Source organism: Marmota marmota, unplaced genomic scaffold, assembly GCF_001458135.2.
Source record: "Marmota marmota marmota unplaced genomic scaffold, marMar, whole genome shotgun sequence".
NCBI classification, from domain to species: domain Eukaryota; kingdom Metazoa; phylum Chordata; class Mammalia; order Rodentia; family Sciuridae; genus Marmota; species Marmota marmota.
In genome coordinates, this window is record NW_026000130.1 from 641,863 (window position 1) to 659,501 (window position 17,639).

The window sequence follows — 17,639 nt, forward strand, 5'->3', positions numbered from 1 at the left end:
GCTTTTGGTTTAGGGTTTTTGGGATACTGGGGTTTGAACCCAGAGTCTTATGCATGCTAAGCATGTACTCTGCCATGAGCTATACCCGCAGCCTTCCCATATACTCTTTATCCAGCTTCCTCTGATGTTAACATTCTTAATTAACCACAGTATAGTGATCAAAGCCAGTGTTAATTTCATTGGCCTAATACTATTAACTACAATATTATTATTATAACGTTATTGTAAATTGTGTCCTTTTTCTGTTTCAGGACCCAAGCCAGGATGCCACATTACATTTAGTTGTCATACTCCTTAACCTCCTTTGGGCAGTGATGGTTTCTCATTCTTTCTTCTTTTATGATCTTGATTAGATTGAGATTATAGAATTGGGAGAAGAGTAGCAAATATGTGGTCATCATCACCTCACATCGGGAGTACATGATATCATTGTGTTACGAATGATTTCAACCTTAACACCTTGGCTATGTCTCTATATTGTATTTGTTAGAAGCAGAATAACCAAGTTCAACCCATACTCAAGGGTCAGGAAATGAAGCTCCTCCTCCTTTTATGGGGAAGAGTAGCAAAGAATTTGTAAACCACTGTTCTTTTTTGTTCAACATTATTGCAATTGCATTTTTGTTTTCATGGTAGAAGATCGTAAAGTCTGTTTGAATTTCCTTTCTGTAATACTATAGACTTTGACTTTGTTAGACCCAGAAATGATCCCTTCTTTTCCTCCTCCCCTCCAGATGACAGTGTGCTTCACCTGACTTTCTACTACCTCATGAACCTCAACATCATGACAGTGAAAGCCAAAGTGACAACTGCCACAGAGCTGATCACCCCCATCAGTGCAGGGTATGAGGCAGTCACTATGGGTATGGGATGTGAGAGGGGTTGTGATGACAGCCTGGAGGCTACTCCTGATTCCTCCCTCAGGCCCTAAGGGAGCCCACTGCCACTTTGTTTTCTGTTGTCCTGTCCCTGTGGCCTAGAAGTCCTGGCACCTCATTGGGTTTTAGAAATGTTCTCTGACATGTATTAGTGAAGTCCTCTTATTACACAGCAGATGATAAATCCAGCAGCATATATACAAATTGAGTGAGTAGGGCAGAGCCACCAAACTCTTGAAACCAGTGGAAAGCATGTGAATACAAAAATGAGATTTGGCAGACATGACGAGGTTGACAAATGAGGCCACTCTTTCTCTTTCTGTCCCAAGGTGCTGGGATTTTTGCTCTCCATCTCACTCAATCCCCAGGTTTGTCCTTACCTGGGTGGTAGGTGGAGGACTGAAGCATCCCAGTGGAGATTTTGAGGAGGGTAAGCAGAGGCATGAGAATGACTGCCATAGCATCCCCAGGACTCACCTGACCTTGTCAGTCTCGCTCTGCAGCCAGGTGTAGGAAAAAGGGAAGACAAAGAGGGCCAGCCTAGGGATGGACTAGCTTTCACTGAAAAAGAATACCACCCCAGCCCAGTTCTCCAGGCCCTGCCCAGATCAGGGGGGCACAGGTTTGGTACACAGGTAGAGTGGGGCTCTTCCCACCCCTTCTCATTCAGCTTGACAATAGAGTGACTCCTTTATTATTTGTTTGTATATGCATTTAATTTTATTCTTTTCAGGTGTCTTCTTTAGTCCCCTTTTGGCATCAGTATTCTCTACATTAAGAGTGCTGTAGAGGGGCTGGGATTGTGGCTCAGTGGCAGAGCACTTGCCTCGTACATGTGAGGCACTTGGTTTGCACCACATAAAAATAAATAAAATACAGAATAAAAAAATAGAGTGTTGTAGGGCTGGGCACGGTAGTGCATTCCTGTAGTCCCAGCGACCCAGGAGTCTGAGGCAGGAGGATTGCAAGTTCAAAGATAGCCCCAGCAACTTAGTAAGACCCTGTCTCAAAAAATAAAAGGGTTGGGCTGCAGTTCAGTGGTTAAGTGCCCCTGGGTTCAATCCCTGGTACCAAAAAAAAAAAAGTGCTTGATTACCAGGGGACACTGGATGAAATCTACCCTGTTCCCAGCAGAGGGAGCCCAGGACTTGCTTCTGAGTGCCCAGTTACACTGCTCAGCCAGGGCTCTTGGTTTAGTGAGTAACTCTAGTGCTCCCTGTATGGGATGAAGCTCTTTTAGTATGTGGAACTGGAGATTTAACCCAGGGGCATTCTACCATTGAGCTATATCCCCAGCATTTTTTATTTTTAGCTTGAGACAGGGTCTCACTAAGGTGCGGAGACTGGCCTCAAACTCCTGCCTTAGCCTCCCCAGTCGTTGGGGTTACAGGTATGTCACCATTGTTCTCTCTCTCTCTCTTTTTTGGGGGGTGGGGGTGGGGGTGGATGGGTACCGAGGATTGAACTCAGGGGCACTCAACCACTGAGCCACATCTCCAACCCTGTTTTGCATTTTATTTAGAGACAGGGTCTCACTGAGTTGCTTAGCGCCTTGCTTTTGCTGAGGCTGATTTTGAACTCGAAATCCTGCAGTCTCAGCCTCTCAAGCCACTAGAATTACAGGCGTGCATCACTGCACCCAGCTCACCATTGCTGTCTTGTTAGGAGAAGTCTGCTTGATTTATGCTAATGACAGGGCTGCTGTCTGGCTTAATTTAATGCTTTATACCAGTTCCTCAGTAAGCTGTATGTCTAACCTCAAAGTCTATTTCCTCACTCTGTTCATTAATTGTAATATCCCCTCCACTAGGGCCCTAATGAAGAGGCAGGTCATGTGTTTAGCATAGATGAGGCATTTGGTAAATGACAGCTGGTTTCTCATTATCCACTCTTTCTTCTTTTCCTTTTCTGGTTTTTTTTTTTTTGGTTGTTGTTGTTGTTGTTGTTATTGTTGATGTTTTGGATGTTGGGGATTGAACTCAGGGCCTCCTGTGTGCTAAGCATTGACTCTACTTCTAAGCTACAACCCCAGCCCTACTAAACTTTTCTTAATCATTTTACTTTTCTAAGGTTTTTATTTTCATTTTATTTTTGGTACCAGGGTTGAACCCAGGGGTACTTAACCACCTAGCCACACTGTAGCCCCCCCCTTTTTTTTTAAGAGAGAGAATTTTAATATTTATTTTTTAGTTTTCGGCGGACACAACATCTTTGTTTGTATGTGGTGTTGAGGATTGAACCCAGGCTGCACGCATGCCAGGCGAGCACACTACCGCTTGAGCCACATCCCCAGCCCCCCCTAGCCCTTTTTTATATTTTAATAGAAACAGGGTCTCACTGAGTTGCTTAGAGCCTCACTACGATGCTGAGTCTGGGTTTGCACTCATGATCCTCTGGCCTCAGCCTCCCAAGTTTCTGGGATTATAGGCATGTGCCACCACACCAACTTTCTAAGTTTTGTTTTGTTTTTTGGTAGTTGTAGATGGACAAAATGCCTTTATCTTTTTAAAAATATTTTTTAGATGTTGAGATGTTGATGGAACTTTATTATTTATTTATTTATTTAAATGTGGTGCTGAGAATCAAACCCAGTACCTCACACATGCTAGGCAAGCATTCTACCACTGAGCCAAAACCCAGCCCTTTTATTTGTTTATTTTTATGTGATGCTAAGGTTTGAACCCAGTACCTCGTGCATGCTAGGCAAGTGCTCTGCCACTGAGCTACAGCCCCAGCCCCTTTCTAAGGTTTTTTAATACCTTTTCATCAAAATTTTACAATAGCCTAACACAGTGGCATTTACTTATAATTCCAGTGACTCAGGAGGCTGAGGCAGGAGGATTGTAAGTTTGAAAGTAGCCTGAGCAACTTAGTAAGACTGTGTTTAAAAAGGGCTGGAGTTGTAACTCAGTGGTAGAGCACCCTTGAATTCAATCTCTAGTACTGTTAAAAAAAAAACTGTAAAAAAAATAACCCTTGTTGTTGCAGACATGGTGGTGCATATCTATGATCCAAGTACTCAGGAGACTGAAACAGGAGGATTGCAGATTCAAAGCCAGCTCAGGAAATTTAGACACTCTCTCAAAATAAAATAAAAAAGGTTAGGTGTGTTGGTCAGTGGTAGAGCACTTGTGTAATAGCACATATGAGATGTTTGAGGACCCAGGTTTAAAACTTTTTGTCATGTACTTTATCTGTTTTCTTTTATTAGGGTTGATTCAATCTGGCTAAAAGACTGAAAAACTTAGCTGGGTTCAGTGGTGCATGCCTGTAAGACCAGCAGCTTAGGAGGCTGAGGCAGGAGGATAGCAAATTATAGCCAGCCTTAGCAATTTAATGAGGCCCTAAGCAACTTGGCAAGCCCCTATCTCAATAAAAAAGGATTAGAGATGTGGCTCAGTGATTAAGCACCCCTGGGTTCAATTCCCAATACCCCCCAAAAAATGACTAAAAGATGGGGCTGGAGTTGTAGCTCAGTGGTAGCTTGCTAGCTTAGCATGTGTGACATGCTGGAAGACTGAAAGACCGAAAAACTTAAGTTTTCTGGCCAGTTCTCTGTGTGAGACAGAGAAAAGGGCAGAGGCCCAGGGGCAGCAGAGAGACTCTGAGACAGAACAGGGAAGAGCCAGCAGCTACCACTGTCCTAATGTTAAGTTCCTAAAGGCATTCCTGTGACTCAGTAGCACATTTTTCATGTCCTGATGAACAGCTCCTGATGCTCTCCTTAGAAAGATGAAGGAGAACCCCTGTTGGTTCAAGAAAAGAATGGCCTTGTTGTCCTTTGTGATAAAAATTACTACATTATCCCCGCACCATCTCTTCTTGCTTGTCACATTTAATTACATGCTGTCCCCTAACCATTCTAGGTGGGTGGCAACAGTGAAACTGTCTTTCTCTGCTTATAGCATTGGGTCACCTTGTCTCTAGCACTTGTAATGTTATCTTTTTCTAGGATTATAAAGGAGGGCTTTTTCTGTGATTATCATGAGATTAAGTCAAAGCTCTATACTTTTTCTCTTTGAAATGGAAAGGGATGTGTTGTGCTTTGTGAAAATAATATTTATTGGGAAGGAAGTATGGTGGGAAATTGGATAACAGGTCCAAAATAGGAGGAATAAGTTCTAATGTTCTACAGCATAGTAGAATGATAACTTACTGTACGTTATGAAGGACTAAAGAACTAGAAGAGAGGAGCTTAAGGGTTCCCAACATAAAGAAATGATAAACATTTCAGGAGATAGAAATGCTAAGTACCCTGATTTGATCATTACACATTGTATGTATATATCAAATTATCACACTGAACACCATAAATACATGCAGTTTATATAAATAAAAACGTAGGTCTGGGATGTAGCTCAGTGTTAGAATGATTGCCTGACATGAGTGAGGCCTTGGGTGCTCACAAAAACACAAAAAACAAGCAGAAAACCTAACTTCACATTTAAACAAAATAAATTATTACTATAATTATTGCTAGCGTGATGCAGGTTTGCTCCTCCAGGGTAAGGCCCTGGCCACCATACAATTCTTGAAGTGAAGAGGTAGGGTTTTTTTGTTTTGGTTTGCTTTTTTTAGGGTTTGAACTCAGGGGCACTCAACCACTGAGCCACATCCCCGGCCCTATTTTGTATTTTATTTAAAGATAGAGTTGCTTAGCACCTCGCTTTTGCTGAGACTAGCTTTGAACTTGGGCTCCTCCTGCCTCAGCCTCCTGAACCACTAGGATTACAGGTGTGCACCACTGTGCCTGGTGAAGGGGTAGGTTTTATAAAAGACTTGGTGATGGGCTGGGGATGTGGCTCAAGTGGTAGCGCGCTCGCCTGGCATGCGTGCGGCCCAGGTTCGATCCTCAGCACCACATACAAACAAAGATGTTGTGTCCGCCGAAAACTAAAAAATAAATATTTAAAAAAAAAAAAAAAAAGACTTGGTGATTAAAAATACTATTCTTAGCCAGGTGTGGTGATATACTCCTGTAATCCTAGCAGCCTAGAAGGCTGAGGCAGGAGGATCATAGATTTGAAGCCAGCCTCACCTACTTTGCAAGACTTTAAGCAACCTAGTGAGACCCTGTCTCAAAAAAAAAAAAAAGTTTAAAGAGCTGGGGATGTGGCTCAGTGGTTAAGCACCCTTGGATTTAACCCCTGGTACCCCCACAAAATATCTATATAAATTATTACTCCTTTTTATCAGACTGTGCAAACCCTGCTCCAGCACTTACCAGCAGTGTAAGCTTGGAGAAGCCATGTATTTCAAAACGGAAATAATATTTCTCCTTACCTCATGGTTGTCACAATCCAGTAACTTCAGCACATAAAAGGTTTGGCCCATATGGACTGGGGATGTGGCTCAAGCAGTAACACGCTCGCCTGGCATGCGTGCGGCCCGGGTTCGATCCTCAGCACCACATACAAACAAAGATGTTGTGTCCGCTGAAAACTAAAAAATAAATATTAAAAAAAAAAAAAAAAGGTTTGGCCCATAGAAAGCACTCACCTTCAGATGCACAGGTCTACCTCAAGGCAAGATTTCTGGCTGGCATTCTCACTGTGGCCTCTTCTCCCTTTTTCAGGGACTTGCTATCTCCTGACTCCGTCCTGAGCTGTTTGTATCCTGGAGATCATGGAAAGAAAACTCCAAATCCAGCCAATCAGTATCAGTTTGATAAAGTTGGGTGAGTCTGCTGCGTCTTGTTCTCTCCCAACCTCTATGCTTTTGAGTATCTCTGGTGGCTCAAGCCCAAGGTGGAGATTTGTTAGGGCCAGTGGCCACCCAGGGGACAAGGGAGACCCCAGGACAGGAGGCAGCACTTTTCTTGTTTTCAAGGCAAAGGAATGCTATAGAAAAGTTGAAAAGTATGTTATGATAAGAGCAGGGGTTGTAGCTTCCCATGATTGCTTAATATGCACAAGGCCCTCAGTTCAGTACCTGACACCACAAAAACAAAAACTGAAAGAACACATATATAGCCAGGTTTGGTGGCTTACACCTGTAATCACAGCAACTTGGGAGGCTGAGGAAGGAGCATCACAAGTTCAATGCCAGTCTCAGCAATGTAGTGAGGCCTTAAGCAACTGAGTGAGATCCTATTTCAAAATAAAAAAAGGTGGGGCGGGGGTGGGCAACTGGGGTTGTAGCTCAGTGGTAAGAATGCGTACCTCGCATGTGTGAAGCACTGGGTTCGATCCTCAGCACCACATAAAAATAAATAAGTAAAGATATTGTGTCCTTCTACAACTAAAAAAAATTCAAAAAAGGACTGAAGATGTGGCTGAATGGTTAAGAACCACTAGGTTTAATCCCCAGTACCATTTTTTAAAAAAACCTAGCAACAACAACAAAAAAAACATATTAAAAATATGTAGCATTTTTGTTTTGTTTTGGTTTTTCAGTGTGCTGGGGGATCACACTCAAGTCCTTACACATGCTAACAAGTATTCTGCCACTGAGCCATACCCCCAGCCCATATGTAACATTTTCTTTTTTTTCATGGTGCTTGGGATTGAACCCAGGACCTTGCACATGCTAGGTAAGCATTCTACCACTGAGCCAAATCCCCAGCCCCAGCATTTTATAAATTGGTAGGCCAATGAAGACATCAGTGCACCCTTTGCCTTTTTGGTTTTTATTTGCTTTTGACTTGGGGCTGCAGGGGGGAAAAGAAGAAAGCAATTGTGGGAGAGATGAAATTCCCAGTAAGGACCTGATGAAGTGAAGGGGCTTTGTGGGCTGCCTGTTTGTGAACATGGTTGAGTCTGTGAACCCTCCTGTCTATAGGACATGGGAGGATGGGAGAAGGCTGTATCCAGGGACTATAGCAGACATTATTTAAATAATCTTTTTTTTTTTTTTTTTTTTAATTTTTTTTAATATTTATTTTTTTTGTTTTCGGCAGACACAACATCTTTATTTGTATGTGGTGCTGAGGATCAAACCCAGGCCGCACGCATGCCAGGCGAGCGCGCTACCACTTGAGCCACATCCCCAGCCCTATTTAAATAATCTTATTGTGTGTTTTTTTCTGTAGCATCCTGACTTTGAGAGACTATGTACTTGATTTGGGTCACCCCTATTTGTGGGTACAGAAGCTGGGTGGCCTCCACTTCCCCAAAGAGCAGCCCCAGGTATGTACACTAACCCTGTCTCTTTGGACAAAGGGCTCTATGTCTCCTCTCCTGTATAGATTCCAGAAAGGCTTCTGGTGGCCTTGTGGGCTTATTTTAGCAGAATGTCTTTATTTGGGACTGTGATCTGTTCTCTGTCCATCCACTCAGTACACTCAGATGTCTGGGGCTATGAGTATTAATGTGCCTTTTGCCTTCTCTGTAAGCCTAGTGGCTTTCTAGACCAAGGTAACTTGGATTCTTCCTCTGGGTGCAACATGGCTTCAGGTTCTGCCACCCTCAGTTTTGTGAGCAAGGATGCCAAAAATGAGGTATGAACAAAATCCCAGAGGACCAGGCATCTTAGCAGAAGCCTGCTTTTTCTCAGGAGCTAGCCACAGTCTCTTGAGAACCCAGCAACTTATGTTGTTCCTGTGTGGCCATTCATAGTGGGTAAACCCTGCCATTCCTAAGTGGCATGCACCTTAGGGCATGGATGATTCAGGCTATGCAGGCTGGCAAATCCCTGGAGAGTCGTGTTCCCTGGAGGAAGTGGGGGAGCTGTCAGGTATGTGCCTCTCATTGTCATTCACAGCACACGGTGATCGCTGACCACTCACTGAGTGCCAGCCACATGGAAACCACGATGAAACTGCTGAAGACCAGGGTACAGTCCCGTTTGGCCCTCCACAAACAGTTTGCATCCCTGGGTAAGTCACTGTTGGGGCTGGGACTTAACAGCCACTCAGACAACACAGGACAAAAATGACAAGCTTTTCCTAATTCTAATCAAAGAGACCTGGATTTATGGCTTTACTGAGCAGGGATGTTGTCAGGGCCATTAGGGAGAGCTGCAGACCCATCCAGGCAGAGTTCTGAGCTCCCTGCAGAATCATGAGGGCTGTCCTGCCTTCTCAGAAGAGGCCCCAAACCTTTGGGTGTCACAAGTTCATGGGCTGATCAGGGCAGTTCATCCTAGATCCATTCATCACAGATGATGATGTGATCTGACAAGTATTTAATGAGAATCTAGTTCATGCCAGGTGCCAAGCATAATGAAGGGGAAAGAACAGTAGAGCCCCTGCCTTCATGGCGCTCACATGCAGCTCATTTGAATACCGTTGTACTGTGGATCTACACCCTCATCTCTTTTTCAAGACCTACTGATCTGATACTCCCTAAGGTGGTATGAGTCCTTGTGTTTTCTCCTAGGCTCTTAGGTGATTCTGATGAACTTCTGACCTAGGTAGTAGCCATCTGGGGCTTTTAATTTATTCATTTGGTAAATACTTAACTGGTTTACGGAGTGTACAGCACTTGCAGGGTGGGAGTGTCAGATCTTTCTGAGTCACTGTCAGGAAAAGCATTGTTTTTCCTTAACCCATTAAGAGACCCCACCTCCCAGGCTATTTCACTAGTTCCACATGGACCCTGTTCTCTGCAGGGCAGCATTGCCTGTCCATTAGACCTTGCTCCCTATCAGCATTGCTGAATTTGTTTTGTCCCAAGGTTGAATGATTGTCATCCAGGACAGCATTTACTGTGTTGGCATATTTGCTTATTGAATTGCCAGCAGGAATTTACCCTGGAGCAGTTCTCCAGCTCTTCTCCCTTAGAGGAACTGACACAGAACACTTCACTGGCTTCCTCTGTCAAGGTCAGCTGTGAAAATGCAGCCCTCTCAGCTATTTGATCTAATTAACAGTCATTGCTGCAGAGGCCCAGAAACTGGTTCTGGCCTCAGGGTTTGTTTTGCTGGCCAACATTTGCATTAAGGAGAAAGCACTGTGAATGCTGGTGCTGGGTCTGTGCATATGCACATAGTTCTGAGTGAAGGTCAGGTTGGTATGCCTGTATCTCTTGAGTGCCAGGTGTATGTGGACAGATGGAGGGCCACCATAGCCCTCCAGACAGCCCTGAACAGATGCTAGCTATGGTACATGATTTCCACACATGACATCACCTATCTTGCTATCATTTAGAACATGGCATTGTGCCAGTTACCAGCGATTGCCAGTATCTCTTCCCTGCCAAGGTTGTGTCTCGCCTGGTGAAGTGGGTGACAATTGCTCATGAGGATTACATGGTAAGTGGAGGAGTGACAGGTCACAAATACTGATCATGTCACCTTTTAGCTCCTGCCCATCCTAGAAGTGCAAGGAGCTTAACTAGAGAAGACAACAACTGAGTCTTTGTCCATGGTGCTTATTCTAGGATCTGCATTTTACCAAAGACATTGTAGAGGCAGGACTGGCTGGGGACACCAATCTCTACTACATGGCGCTTGTTGAAAGGGGCACAGGTAGGTGATTTCTGTGCTCTTGACAATGGTTCTAGGTAAGGGGAGCCACCAAGAATCAAACATGCCTGGGGGTGGCCTAAAGGAAGCAAAAGATCCTGGAATCCTGCCAGCAGAGACTTAGCAAATAGTGATTGTGAGAGCTACTCTCAGCAAGGACTTGTTCTGTAATGCATTCACATCTACCCTTTATCTCATTTAATCCTCACGATAGTCTTGGGGATGATAGGATCTTTCCCATTTTATAGGTCACCTGGGATGACCTCAAAGCCTGAGCCCTCTACCCTTTGCTTAACCATTGTCAAGCATCAGACCCCCATCCTCTCCTCAGAAGGGCAGAGGTGTCACTCTCAGGTTATAAAGACCAGGTCCGGGCTGGGATTGTGGCTCAGCAGTAGAGCGCTCACCTAGCACACGCGGGGCCCTGGGTTCGATCCTCAGCACCACGTAAAAATAAATAAATAAAACAAAGNACAGATCACAGTCCCAAATAAAGACATTCTGCTAAAATAAGCCCACAAGGCCACCAGAAGCCTTTCTGGAATCTATACAGGAGAGGAGACATAGAGCCCTTTGTCCAAAGAGACAGGGTTAGTGTACATACCTGGGGCTGCTCTTTGGGGAAGTGGAGGCCACCCAGCTTCTGTACCCACAAATAGGGGTGACCCAAATCAAGTACATAGTCTCTCAAAGTCAGGATGCTACAGAAAAAAACACACAATAAGATTATTTAAATAGGGCTGGGGATGTGGCTCAAGTGGTAGCGCGCTCGCCTGGCATGCGTGCGGCCCAGGTTCGATCCTCAGCACCACATACAAATAAAGATGTTGTGTCTGCCGAAAACAAAAAAAATAAATATTAAAAAAAATTAAAAAAAAAAAAAAAAAAGAGCAGGGCCCTGGATCCCCTTCCTTTTCTCCACTCCTGTATTCCCCTTGGAGACATCAAAAGCTGTGATTCCTCACACCTCTTCCAGCATCTGGCTCTGAGGCTTCCTGCTGGAGCTACTCAGATCCTGTGCTCAAGGAATTTGTCTCACCCCAGCCTCAGCAAGCCTGGCCCTGTTCACAAGATCTCACTTCCTAGGTTTGCTGCTATAATCACCAAGCTATAGAAGTTGTTTTTACTTCTGTACTAGTCTGTTTGGGGACTCTGTGACAAAATTCCTAAGGCTGGATACTTTATAAAGAAGAGAGATTTTTTTTTTTTTAGCTCACATTTTTGTAGGCTGAGATTCCAAGATTAGGTGGCCCATCTGTTTGATCTCTGGTAAGGACTTAATATTATCAATGGTATCACAAGGACAGGAGCATTTGTGGAAGAGAGCTCATGGTGAAACAGGAAGCCAGAGAGATGGATGGACCAGGCTTGCTCTTTTTATAGCAACTTATATGGGAACTAACCAGAATCCCACCAGAACTATGTTAATCCCTTCCGAGGGCAGTGTCCAACTCCAAGACCTAATCATCTTCCATTAGGCCTGCCTCTCAAAGGTTCTACCCCATCTCAACACTGCCACACAGGGAACCAACCTTCTAGCACATAAACCTTCAGGGGACACACTCAAACCATATGCAAATCACAGCAAGTTCTAAGACAGTGCCCATGGGTAGAGAGGATAAATGTCATCCTGTAAAAAGACAAAGGCTGTCATCAGAGGAAAAATGAATATAGTTAGAAATACAGATATTTTGTTTAAAAATTATGGGTGCAACTCTGACATCAGGCAGTTCTGGTTCAACTCAGCATTACTGCTTTGCAACTCTTTGGTGGTGAGGTAGTTTCTGTCAGCCCCAGTTGCCACATAATAAACTGTATATCAGGATTATTGTACCCATCTCATAGAATCATAGTTAGGATGGAATAAAATGTGTTTAGTAGAGCCTAGAATACAGTAAGGACTCAACAAATGTTGGCTGTTTAAAAGAATTTCAGGGCTGGGGGCATAGCTCTGTGATAGAGTGCTTACCTAGCATAAGCCCTGAGTTCAGTCCCAGAACTGGAGAAAGGACAAGAGAAAAGAAAGAATTTTATATAACAAAATATAAAACAAAAGAAAGAGAATAGACAAAATGTTTTATATAACTGCTGGTATTATATAACAATATTATTATTTTTTATTTTTTTAATTGTAGTTAGACCTTTATTTTATTTTTATTTATATGTGGTGCTAAGGATCGAACCCAGGGCTTCCCACGTGTTAGGTGAGCACTCTACCACTGAGCTACAATCCCAGCCCCTATAACAATATTGTTGAAAAGAAAAAACAATAGAATAAGTTTCATATGAAAAATCCTCAACAACTTAGGTGAGATCCTGTCTCAAAATAAAAAGGGCTAGGGGGTCTGGCATGGTGATGCACACTTGTAATCCCAGCCACTTGGAAGGCGATAGGACCATCACAAACTTGAGGCCAGCGTCAGCAATTTAGACCCTCAGTAAGGCCCTAAGCAACTTAGACCCTGTCTCCAAAGAAAAAATAAAAAGGGCTGGGGATGAAGCTCAATGGTAAAATGGCACTGGGTTCAATTCCCAAAACAAAACAGTACCACACCTTAACCTGGCATATGAAGAAATAACAATAAAAATTCTCTTAGAATGGCAAATTGAGCCTGTGGGTAAACCCAAGGTAGGCCAGATGCTGGAGGGTTCATAGCTCTGTGGCACACCAACTAGAACAAAGTCCTTGAAGGGACCAGAGTTACCAGACCTCACATTCTGCAATTCCACTTAGGAGATTCTAGAACAATTAGTGCCAGAGTGTATGTACTCTGCAGCACTTGGATTAATAGGAGACATCTGAGCTGGCCTTGGGTACTGTGGGAAGGCTGCCATACTGGGAAACTGGGTGGTAGAACTAATTTTTCCTCTCCTTTCTTCCCAGCCAAACTCCAGGCTGCTGTGGTGTTGAACCCTGGCTACTCTTCCATCCCACCCATTTTCCAGCTCTGTCTGAACTGGAAAGGGGAGAAAACCAACAGCAATGATGACAACATTCGGGTGAGGCCCATTGGGTGAGGGTAGGAGGTGAGGGGTGACAGGAGGAACAAGAAAAGCCTTGTGGAGAGGTGGGCAGTCACAACCTGTCTCAGCTGAGGTCATGGGCACTAAGTATGCCAAAGCCTATAATATGAGAAGGCTTAGGCTCATCTCTCTTGCTCACCTACCTTGGGGCTCATGGGTTTCCCCTTTTATAAAATAGGAATGCTTGCCTTGAAAGTTTGTTGTTTTGGACTTCTGTGAAGACATGAGTAAACTCAGAAGTATTACAGAAGCTCTGGAATGAGAAACTGACGAAATCACTCTGTTTAATTAGGGTTACACCTGCTGATATGACTTGGTAGTACCCTTATTGCTATAAAGGATGTCTTTAATACTAGTACCTTCTGACTTGCCTATTGTCTCAAGATTCTTTCTCTCCATACATGTGTTCCTGGCTGTGGGTATTTGAGGCAGGGAAAGTTATGGGTCAGGATCAGGAAAACCTTATTGTATAGAGGAAAAGGAGACCTCAATAGGAGGCAGTCTGGCTTTATCTGCAGGCGTAGCTCGTGTTGAGGCACAGCCACAGTTCCTGTGGCACCCTCACACCCACCCTGGGACAAAAGGCTGGCCAATGTAGTGAGCCACCCTCAGGAAGGTAGTGCTAAGGTGCTGGCTTTCCCACCCACACAGGCCATGGAGAGCGAGGTCAATGTGTGCTACAAGGAGCTGTGCGGTCCCCGGCCCAGCCACCAGCTCTTAACCAACCAACTGCAGCGGCTGTGCGTGCTGTTGGATGTCTACCTGGAGACAGAGAGTCACGATGACAGTGTGGAGGGGCCCAAGGAATTTCCTCAGGAGAAGATGTGTTTGCGGCTTTTCAGGTGAGGGAGGGCCCAAGCCTCAACCTTCTGGTGACCTCTTGAAGGGAGATGGAGCAGAGATCAGAGTCTTGCAGGAGACCAATTCTCTCAGGGCCAGACATGGAGGGTATGTGCTTTTTGAGGTGCGTTTACCTCTGTTCAGAGCAGAAATTAAAATCCTACTGCCAGATTTCCTTGGGGAGAGCTATGCCCTCCTTCCTGAGTCCTGCAGCCTGATTTACCTGTTCTCCATGAACAGCCAACCAAGGAAACAGTGCCAGGCCACAAACCAAGAGGATGTGGCTGAACTTCCAGAACTTTCTATGGAAAACAGTAGGGTCTGTTTGCTTTTAACTATCTGAATAAGTATTTTAAGTGATGTGCACGCCATAGTCCCCGGGTAGTCTTCTGTAGTCTTCTAGAGTGCTCCCTGTCTGGAGATTCTGGTTGTGCATAGTCAGCAGCACAGAGGAACCAGCTCCCAAGTGAGACAGACGAGTGCAGAGACCACAGAAGAGTCATTGCAACTACTCAGCCCTGAGCCTCTTTCCCTACGGCCGAAGTGGTAAAAGCATACCTTTCTAGCTCATTGTGAATCCAAGATGATTCATGTAGTTTCCAGGTGGTTCCTGGCATAAGACAGCTCCTCAGAATATGCCAGCAGATCCTAGTACCTTACCTTGATGTTTAGTATCTGGGCTCACGTCAGTTCTGGCTGTTTTTCCTTTCTCTTTGGCATTAGTTTGTTTTCTTTTCATCCACTAATTCCTATTTTTATACATTTTAAAACTGAATTTACTGCTCAGGCCTCCTTTCCAAGTGGAGTTCGAGCTAACTCTTTCTAGTTGGGCCACCCTTCTTGTCCCTGTCAGTTTGAATGGTGCTATACCTTGCCCTCATCTTGTTCTCAGATGCAGTTCCATCCCCAGGAAGCAGTCCCAGCACCTCCACTGGGTTGGTTTATTGTGTTGACTAATAATAAACCCCCATGTGGCTGCAGGGAGGCAAAGCTGGTGACTCTTGTAGAACCTTCTAGGATCTGCTATCCCTTGTGGGTCAGTGTGAGACTTCAGCTCTTCCCACCCTCCCAGCTCACTGTAGCACATTTCCAGGATAGGAACCCCCATATGCCCTGTGCTTATTTCCTCTTCTCAGATCTCTCCCAAAGGACCCATTTCCTGAAGTGTTAACTCCTCTGTCTACACTGTGGAAAGGTGCTGCTTTGATGACTCAGATCTAATTAACTCCATGACTGGCAGATGGGAGATGTGAAGCTTTTGGCCCAGAGTCCAGATGATCACTGGGATTGGGACTGAACCAAGGGACCAAGTTCAGAGTGCTGGTGTGAGCAGCAGGAGACCTAAGATGCAACTTAGCCCCTGGCCAGGGACTGCCAGGCTAAGGCTTCTCCATCAGCACTGTACCTAGACCTGGTGACTCTGTGCTCTTATAGTGTTGGGAGACAAGTGATGTCATAGATGTGAGCCAGAACTCCAGTGCCAGAAAGAGGCTCTGGAAGGTTCAAATTCCAGCTTCTGACTGTGTGATTAGGCTAAGCCCATGCTTAGCCCCTCTGAGCTTTAGTTTCTTCATCTGTAACAGCACCTGCCTCAGGTGTTACTGGGAGGATGAAATTAAATGAGATGGAGGGTGTCAAGTGCCAAGTACTGCAAGCTGAGTACACCCTCAGCCACTGGTGGTGGAATAAAAATCTTTCTCCCCTCTTTATAATCCCTGCCACACATTCGTACACGCACATGCACACAAACAAGACGCAGGACATCACCTTTGGTTACCATTGAATTTCAATCATAGACAGACAGAAATGGGGAAGGAGTCTTTTATTGCTGGGCATCCACTGCTTGTGGAGTTGTGGGGAAGAGGCCCCATGTGAAGTTTTGTTAGGGCACCCGGAATTACAGCTGAAGCACCTACGTTTCACAGGATCAAGGCTTTGGATTCAGATCCTGCCCTGCCCAGCCATGACTCTCAGCCTTCCTGGGGCAAACAGGCTTGGCATCAGACCTGTTATCAAATTTTGGCTCTGTTTCTTCCTGGCCATACAGTGTTAGCAGATAATTTAACCCCACCCCCAACCTGTTTCTTCATCTGTAAAATTTGTACAATGATAGAAGTGGCACCTAAGAGGTAATAAGTATAAACCCATAGCTCTTGGCAGATAGTGCAGATCTTTTTTTGGTACCAGGGATTGAACTCAGGGCACTCAACTGCTGAGCCACATCCCCTGCCCTGTATTGTATTTTATTTAGAGACAGGATCTTACTGAGTTGCTTAGGGCCTCATTTTTGCTGAGGCTGGCTTTGAACTCGTGATCTTCCTGCCTCCGCCTCCCAAGCTGCTGGGATTACAGGTGTGTGCCACCGAACGCAGTAGTGCAGATTCTTTTTAGTCCCAGACTCTTGCTTGCATGGGAATCTCCCTACAAGGAATATTTAATTTTTTTCTTTACATGATGTAAATTATAGAAACAAGGCATGTTTGTTATATAAACAATAATTATCTAAAAAGTGAGGGTGCCTAATCCCTGTCCCCTCAGTGCCCATCTTCTTTAGGGCCCTTCCAGGTTTTGTGTACACATTTGCAAGCACATAGAGACTTTTTACAAAAATAGTGTCACACCTTACTGTATTACAGTCTGTTTTTCTCACAATGTCCTGTGCCATGTATCTCTGTCCCCCTTTCTTTTTTTCTAACAGCTACATGATATTCCCTCTGTGAGTGAACTGTAACTTATCAGTCTGGGAGGCATGGTATTAACTGCTTTTCCTTCTCCTGTTTCTCTAGGGGTCCAAGCAGGATGAAGCCGTTTAAATATAACCATCCTCAAGGATTCTTCAGCCATCGCTGACCTGCTACTCTGCCTGTTGCTGCCCGGAGTAGTAGGCCTCTGCTTTCTGCTTTGGCCACATGTGGCTCTTGATAGTTTCTGGAGATACTAGGTTATTAAAGTGTCACCTGACCAAACAGCCTTTGTTTGTGCCTCCTTGAGGAGGTGGTTTTATGATTTGAGGGCAGCTGGGAGCCATGATACAGTGTGAAAGAGCGTTTTAAAAGGTGGCCAAGAAAAGCAAACAAGAGATTCTGATTCTGTAAAGAGATGCCATCCTCTAGTATGCAGATACCTTTTTTGCGGGGAGGGGGGTCCCAAGGATTGAACTCAGGGGCACTCAACCACTGAGCCACATCCCCAGCCCTATTTTGTATTTTATTTAGAGACAGGGTCTCAGTGAGTTGCTTCTCGCCATTGCTGAGGCTGTCGTTGAACTTGCAGTCCTCTTGTCTCAAAACTGCCTGAGCTGCTGGGATTACAGGCATGTGTCACTGCGCCTGGCTTGGGGCAGAGCGTTTCTTATCATCTTCATATTTATTTTCCTAGGTCTCAGCTGTTAGGTGGAGAAGCCAAAGGCAGAGCCAAAAAGCACAAGTTCCTGTTCCTCCTGCCCCAACTCTTCACTACTACTTTCATTATCCATGATGGCTGGATTCTCTC

At 44.7% G+C, this 17,639-nt stretch overlaps 1 protein-coding gene across 1 annotated transcript in view; it reads left to right on the plus strand.

Annotated features, from left to right (window-relative positions):
* Positions 1–17,115, plus strand: part of Thoc5 (THO complex 5) — a 34,240-nt gene extending 17,125 nt beyond the window's left edge. Inside the window, exons 12-20 of the mRNA XM_048784879.1 lie at positions 735–843; positions 6,454–6,555; positions 7,909–8,005; positions 8,580–8,694; positions 9,967–10,070; positions 10,199–10,286; positions 13,168–13,283; positions 13,959–14,149; positions 16,934–17,115. Coding sequence (XP_048640836.1) covers positions 735–843; positions 6,454–6,555; positions 7,909–8,005; positions 8,580–8,694; positions 9,967–10,070; positions 10,199–10,286; positions 13,168–13,283; positions 13,959–14,149; positions 16,934–16,997 — 986 coding nt within the window. The 3' untranslated portion in view covers positions 16,998–17,115. The remainder of the gene's footprint in view (positions 1–734; positions 844–6,453; positions 6,556–7,908; positions 8,006–8,579; positions 8,695–9,966; positions 10,071–10,198; positions 10,287–13,167; positions 13,284–13,958; positions 14,150–16,933) is intronic.
* Positions 17,116–17,639: the final 524 nt, after the last annotated feature.